Genomic DNA, 8,032 nt, shown 5'->3' with positions numbered 1-8,032 from the left:
AGTAATCGATCAAACGCTTCAATCTACGCTGAACCAATAGTAGGCAAGACCAACCCATCTAATTATCATACAAGACACAGAAAAGTAAGAATAAATTCAAGAATAAATAAATAAAAGTGGAAATAAATACATGCGATAATAAATAAATATAAAAATAAATAAACGTATAAATAAATAAATGTAAAAAAGAAAAGGAAATGATAAATAAAATAATCTAAAAATAAAATAATAATAATAATAATAATAAATAATTAAAAAATGGACACAAAAAATAATAAATCAATTTAAAAAATGAAAAAAAAGTTAAAGCTAAGATCAATAATAGCTAAAACGAATTATTTTGTTTTATCAAACCATTCATTCCTTTATTTATTTTCATATTATTACATTTATTCGTTTATATATTTATTTATTTATTTATAATTTTTGCAGGTTTAGTCCTCCATACAATGGAGCGTGAAACATTGAAGTGTTATTAAAGGGTTTTCCAAATTCTATTATACAGACTTGTTGCTTTAGGATAGTTTAAAATAGCTTTATGTCTGGTATACCAGCCGTTTAACACGCTCTGTAATGTTAATGAAAATATGCCATCAGTTTTTAATTCTTCCACGCAATAATTTGACATAAACCTCCTGTGCTGTGATTGGCTGGATTAGTTCCACGTGGTCATTCAATCGCGCACACTACGATAATATCAAACAGGTTTGAAAATATCGTAGCGTCTGGGATAGCTCGAGACAGGTCCGGTTGCCGACCTGCTTATACTTAACGAGCTTCGGCAACCGAAACAAGCACCGATTTGGTTGCGATTCGGGGGTTTTGTCGCAGACATTGGAAACCTGTACGCGACAGCAAAATCCAGCCAAAAATCACCGTAGTGTGAGCTTGCCATAACTTGTGGGATGCATGTCTCATTGAAAATCAGGCCAAGAATACTTTTAAGACGAGCTGTTCCCACTGGGAGAATTAGTGAGTTGCTGTTTTTGCCGCAAAATAACATCCTGTGGAAGAAAATACCCATTGGGTCTATTTCTGCTTGGGTAACCATGGACATAATGTTCCAATGAAGATGCAAACAAATACACAGGCGGAGACAAATCAGTTCAGGAGCTGAGCAGATGGAGAACACAAATACAGAACCAGTTCAAAGGAGTTTGTTTGAGGTGGCAATAACTCTTCGCCAAAAACGTATGAACCACCATCCCTTTAAGTGCAAATTCAAAATGTAACCTCAATAAAAAAAATGAGAGGCTGCATTACATGTACAGCAGTGATATAGAAAACAAATAGATCTGCAATGTTCCACATCTTCAGACTGTTTTTATAGCTTAAATAAGAGTACAGATGAAAAGTCAAGAGTTTGGAACAGAGCAAACGGACTTAAAACCACCTTTCAACATGGAGTGCAAGTATAATTGACGAAAATTGATAAAACCTGTAATTCTGGGTAATCACGGCCTTCTTGTTTGAGGGAAATGTTTTACATTTGTGATCTTGATCTTTTTTTTTACAAGATTTAGGGTTGGGTGATGTCTAACAAATTGGCATCGGACGATGGCTACAGTGAAACATTGTGATGGACGATGACATCGCATTGCGGTTACCTGATTGTGATGATCTCTCCAGGGTTGGCCCTGATGTTCCAGCTGCAGTTGATGTGAGATGGGTACTCAAAGGGCCAGCCAGGGCTGGTTATCACTCCACTGGATGCTCTGATCTGCTCGGCCACATCTCCACAAGCTGAAGAAATCCACACCAACATAATGGTTAGGAAGGATCATGCATTCTGAAGTATTCTGGGTGATTAAACCAGAATAGCTTGGCTCCAAATCCTTACTGAACTGTCAGGCTGTCTGTCTACACATGCAATCCTAAATTCAATTAAATCTGATAATGGAATTAGTGATTGATTGAACTGCAAAGCAACAAATACCGCTCTAAATTTGGGCGAAAAACTGGTTACTAGAACTAAGGCATAACTGGTCTAAGTTGTAACTCGAAATCTCTAAATAAGCATCTCATTCGTTTTTTGTAACAGAGCTACCGTGTAAATGTATTGGCTAAATAAACATGACACCAAAACACTGAAATTGTAATCTGAGATGTAACCTTATTATGTGAATTCCACCCTTAATCTAATTAGCATTATTAGTATTGCAAAGTTACTCGGGCAAAAGGAAATGTGTAATGGGGTAATCTTAAACTATCATGAGCCATTTTATGCCTTACGTGCATGGCTTGGTCAAAACCTATGAGCTTTGTAATTTAGGACTTTGATGTTGTGGATCTTTGTTTTTAACATTAATCTGCATTAAGTATAACTTGATTTAGAGGGATACTCAGAAGATTATATCATGACGGATTAGTCGAGACTCACCGTTTGACATCCCTGATACATATACATTCTCGCTGTGTTGTAAAGAAAATGCATGTCCTATAGAAACAACAGAAAGAAAAGGTTTTCTGAATAAGATGCAAAAGACAATGCTGTACAGCAGAAAGCAAATGACAACCTAAAGGATGCAAAGAGCCACAAATCAAATGTACAGCGTCAACAGATTCAGGAGGGTTTTGAGAATACAAGACTGCATTTTTAATCCTCAGCTTCATTTGGTTAAAAGATCCACACAAAACAAACATTTAAAAATGCTCTATATTGAATAATATGGGCAACCGGCTGTCTCGCTCCAAATGTACCCACGAAGAACGCTGGTGATTAAGTCAAGAGTATCATAACACCTGGACAACCCTCGTCTAATATTCTGACTTGTTCTAATAGATCAAAGGCAGGTTTCATAAATAACAGGGCTACAGTCTCCGACTAAATGGTCAGTTTTCGAGACAGCGCGAGTATTTTTTAAAAGTACTCGCGCATGTGCGACCTGCAAATTTGGAATTTCTTCTAGTTGTTATTTCATGTGAAAAGATGAGTAGAACATGAGCCCGCCACCAATGCAGGCTGTGTGTGATAGTGAACTGTGCGCTAGGGATGTGCACATCGATGCTGCAGTATCGATACATCGATACTCAAAAGCTGCTATTTAGGTATCAATATTTTCTGAAAAGTATCGATTATCTTGTTAATTACATTAATAGTTTCAGCATAACTAAATGTTGTTAGCTCTGCGCATGCCGATCAGTGACGCTATGTTATGAAAGTAGCTCTCGCGGCAGTTTGACGTCACACAAGGATCGGTCTCCGGCTGCGCAGCGCGAGCAACGTGGTCACGTGATATTCAGGCACGTACTCATACACAACACGCATGCATTGCACACTTCCGCATCAAACAGAGGAGATGTTGACATGTTGCTTTTCTTAAACTCCAATCTACAATTTAAAGTTTAGGAATTCTTAATCAGCAATTGAAGTGAAACACAAGTGAAAGTATGCACAGTTTATGTTTGTAATTTTGTTAATTGTATTAAGATTTTTGTTAGTTAATAAATATATATATTTTTTAAATACTGTATGTAATAGTACAAAAAGAATGATAAAGCCTAAGAAAAATGGCCTGTTTAAAAATAAGAAGACAGTGAAAATATGCACATTTTTTGTTCATTTTATTAAGATTTATGTTATTTAATCAATATTTTTGTAAGAAGGTTGTTTAAACATTTTATTTATTTGTTTAAATTGCTTTTTTAATAAATTTGTTATTAGTAGCCAGTACAAGTATGTAATTTGTTTTTTTAATTGAAATTAGATTTTTATTTTTAAAAAGCATCAGTATTGGTATCGGTAACATTTCAAGAAAAAGTATCGGTATAGTATCGAATAAAAAAGATGTGGTATCGCCCATCCCTACTGTGCGGGTCACTCGCGTCGCAGACGCGCACAATCCAGGTCGTCATTGACAAGTTTACACACATATAACGTGAGCGCATCATTACGAGTCGCTGTTTGCTGTGACTGATTTTTTTTAAGCCTGAGGACGAACGATTTGATATATGAGACGTTTAAAATGAAACTAACCGTGGAGGAGCTCTGGAAACTTCATTTATCTGTGGATTATGAGACAGCGCTGGATCATTTCAAATCCGTTCACAGCAAGAACGAACGACAGGCGAATGCTCTTGTTAAGTTTTATTTTACATTTAAGATACAGTATAACAAACTAAATTTCACAAAATAAGTTGTAAAGAGGGGTTGCAATCATGCTGCCTTTCATGTAAAGGTGACACCCGCATCTGTAACATCCAAAAGTTGTAAAAAGAAAAGTGACATCTAGTGGATAGTAGTAGAAATAACATTCACGTTAATGAATGTTCAGTGCTTGCGGAAATTTGAAAGAAAAAAAATCGATTCACAGCTTTTGAGAATCGATATTGAATCGACCTCATTTAAAAGAAAAATGATTAATCGATTTTTTTGCCCAGCCCTAATCAGTAATACAGATATTTTGGGGGTAAATGTGAATAATTGCATTGCATGTTAATTTAAGGTTAGCCCCTAAATGTTTTGCTTGCACTCCTAAAAATTTTAGTCAGGGGCTACAGTGCTCCTAGTAAAAAGTTAGTCTGGAGCCCTGAAGAAAATAATAGCTTTTCACTGCAGAACTTTAAATGTTTATTCGATACGTCCATTTTTTGAAGAACCATAAAAACACAGCTAACTTCCCTGATATGATTTTAACTTGTCGCGTTAGAAGTTAAAATTGGTATAAATGTTTAGTTTGAAAATATATTGTGGAATGCTGAAAACAGTCCGTGGGATAAACCCTGAATAGCTCTCATTGTTTGAGCATGTTGTTCATCTGCTGGGGTTTCCCTCACTTCTGTCTGATGTTTGTGTATAGCAGCAGACTGCATTGTGGGAGCACACGAAAAAGGGGAACAGCCCACATGCAAACACAGGAATGCAAAACCTTCTGCAGAGCAAATGTTCAACAACTGATGGATAAAGATGATGCCTACATCAATAGGTCTATTCTAATATCACTTGCAACGGAGTTGTGGAACAGATGGATCTATCCTTCAGGCCACTTGAAAACTCAAGTGTGCTTAACAACCAACACCTTCAGCCAAAATGTCCAAGGTTGGCTATCAAAGGTTTTAAGAATTTCCAAGTTTAAATATGACATGCAAATATGACAGTGTTCCTTCCTATAGCTCAGTGTTTCTCAAACTTTTTCTGCCATTCGCCACTTTGGAGGTAGGGAAGGGTTCCAGGCCTCACCTGTCCCCAATCGCCCCAACAAAATAGTTATAAATTTAGGTCCACTGTCTGTCTTGGTTTTGTCTGCTGGTGCCGAATTTCCTGTTTTCTTTTCATTCCATATCACAAACGTATCCATTGCTAACTTTTATACCAGCTACCGCCTACCGTATCTCCATGTTAAAGTTTTTGTTCCGCTTGAACTAACATTCCGATGTGAAATCATTCTCGTACTATGGTTCCACGTGACATTTCCTTCGCAGTCTGATATTGTTTTAAGTAAGGCTTACATTTAAATGTGTCATTGTTTTGTTTTGAGTGCATGGTCAATAAATAAAGAAATTAATAGAGATGGGCACAAAAGTGATGAAATGTCCTCCCGTTTGTCGCGCCCCACTTGTCATGTCTCAATTCCCCACCAGTGGGACCACCCCATAGTTAACTGCTGTAGCTCAATTGGCGGAGCATTTTGTTTACAGCACAAAAGATCATCATGGCTTTAATCCCCACATCCTTTTTAAAAATAAAGGATACCTTGTAATGCACTGTCTGTAAATAGCTTTACATTAAAGCATCTGCTATGTGCATAAAAGTAATTTAAAGTGTAACGCTTTCCTGTGTTTTACTGTATTATACCCACAGCTGTGCTTTGAATTTGCATAACTTCCCATTATTTTCTTGTGCATTACTGTAAAGCGGCTTAAAACTAATGTGTATTGTATAAAGCACTTTAAGAACCATCTGCAAGGAAACGTAAAAATATTCCAAACAAATGCAAAAGGAAAAATATATATTTTTTAAATCCCATAACAACGTGTAGAGATTGGGGGGAGACATATTGTATGATCCAGTAAACAAGTCTTTGTTCCCTTTATTTACCAGGGTTTGATCTCAAACACACAGGTCCTACATATCATAATAAGTTTTGAAAGGGTTGGTTTAAGAGTTACACTACATCTTTATGGAAGTACAAAATCAAACCCTATTTTAAACATTAGGGAAAAAAACAATGGCCAACCAAGAGACTCCCATAACGGAACTGCCATTTAATGATATACATGAGTCAAATCAGACTTGTTTTAAAGTGTTATTATGTAGCATGCAGTGCCATGCACAAATCACCATCATAACCAGACATTATTAGTACAGTGAAAAACGACAAATAAAACCTCTTACCTATGAAAATGAAGATTATATGTGTCCGCAACAAACAGGTCCTCTTTGAACTTAAAGTGTAGGCCATAATAGCGTTATCTAACCATAAAACGTGCCACTTTGTAGCTTTATGTGGTTATTTACACAGTATGTCTCCGTGTTGCTTTTTTCACGTTAGTCGTGTAACATCTCTTTTCGTCTGGACCTCACTAAACGTAATACTACTACAATGAAGATGGTTAAAAATAAATGACGTACCAACGATAAAAGACAATCAAATAAAAGCAATAAAATAATACATTTAAAGTCATAAAAACGACAGTTTCCCTTAACAAAAAGGTAAAAGCCGTCAAAGCAAACCGGGGTTTTTCCACAACAAAGAAACCGCTAGTGCTAACAAGCTAACGCTAAATGTCAACCTACACATCTAATGCATGATATTAACCCCATGGATGATTGAATGCATCTATGAGGTTTGCAGTCGAGTTAACGTATTAATAATGAAGGCAAATTAATTCTGTTGTCCATCGCTGGTGTATTTTAACAACAAATGATTAAAGACACCGGTGTTTGACTAGCCGGTTGTGCTAGCGCTATTGTTGTTGGCTCTAGAGCTCCTGCACAACACAAACCGTGTCCTTAAACGCCTAAAACGAGATCAGCACTGATCTATTGAAGATCCGACGTGAAATAACTAATTCCCAGTGTTTTAAGGTGTTAAAGAGCCCTAATCCAGACAAATATAGCCGCTCACTGATCTACAGCATTATGAGACGCGCTGCTATCTGATCTGTAAAAACGCTGAATATAAAGTTACATTGCTGGCTTCATGAATACAACACGTTCCTCTGCTGTCCTGACTGTAATCCACAAACACATGCTGAATTTTGGCCTTTCCGATCGGTTCTGTGTTGTTACAGCCGGGTATTTACCATCACAAACCATCCCTTCCCCCTACCCACATCTCTCCTCCTTCTCTCTCTCTGCATCTTCCGATTGTATAGAGAGCTGAGGTTATTAATTACACATTTTCATGCCTATCATGTTTGCGTAATCTCCCCTTGTAATCAGGAGAGATGTTATGTAACAGTTGTTGCTGGTTTATGTTAACAGTTCGTAAAAAATGTGTTTAACCAATACACACACAGTAATAAATTAGGTTCTAAAATATTTTATCAAAATATCTTAACTGGGTTCCAGAGTTCAGCAGAGCCTGGTATTGTGTAAGAACAAAAAACAGCAAATAATATTGCAAATGTAAACTACAAATTTTGAGCTTTATACTGTTTAACAAAGGCTTTGGCCAAAGGATTGTCTTACAGTGAGAGAGGTCATTGCATTCAGGATCCCTAGTTATTGTTGGGCTCAGATACAAGAGTTAAAAAACATCTGTCTTCATTCAAATGGTCGCTGTGCCCCTTTCTGACCCTCAGTGAGTGACAGATGTCGTGTCAGCCACGCATGTAAAAAGGTTTAATCCGTTAGGAAGTAAACAGATGGCTCAGGATTTTTAGCTTTTGTCCGAAAGCTTCTAAAAGTGATAGTTCTTCATTACATTATTTACTCACCCTTAAGTCACGGCAAACATGTATGACTTTCTTCTAGAGAAAACAAAAGAAGATTTTGAAGAATGTTGGTAACCAAACAAAATTGTCCCCCATTTACTTGCATTGTGGACACAAAACCACTGAAACATTTCTCACAATATCTTCTTTTGTG

At 36.7% G+C, this 8,032-nt stretch overlaps 1 protein-coding gene across 1 annotated transcript in view; it reads right to left on the bottom strand.

Moving 5' to 3' along the window:
• lrp12 (low density lipoprotein receptor-related protein 12) overlaps nt 1–7,288 on the bottom strand; it is a 15,338-nt gene extending 8,050 nt beyond the window's left edge. The window contains exons 1-3 of the mRNA XM_057355227.1: nt 6,335–7,288; nt 2,381–2,437; nt 1,608–1,743 (exon numbers count right to left, since the gene is read on the bottom strand). Of these exons, the coding sequence (XP_057211210.1) occupies nt 1,608–1,743; nt 2,381–2,437; nt 6,335–6,401 (260 nt within the window). The 5' untranslated portion in view covers nt 6,402–7,288. The remainder of the gene's footprint in view (nt 1–1,607; nt 1,744–2,380; nt 2,438–6,334) is intronic.
• Between the last annotated feature and the right edge of the window lie 744 nt (nt 7,289–8,032).

Source organism: Triplophysa rosa, linkage group LG16, assembly GCF_024868665.1.
Source record: "Triplophysa rosa linkage group LG16, Trosa_1v2, whole genome shotgun sequence".
In the NCBI taxonomy this organism is placed as follows: Eukaryota; Metazoa; Chordata; class Actinopteri; order Cypriniformes; family Nemacheilidae; genus Triplophysa; species Triplophysa rosa.
The sequence above is the reverse complement of the archived record's forward strand: the minus strand, read 5'-3'. Positions and strand labels throughout refer to the sequence as shown.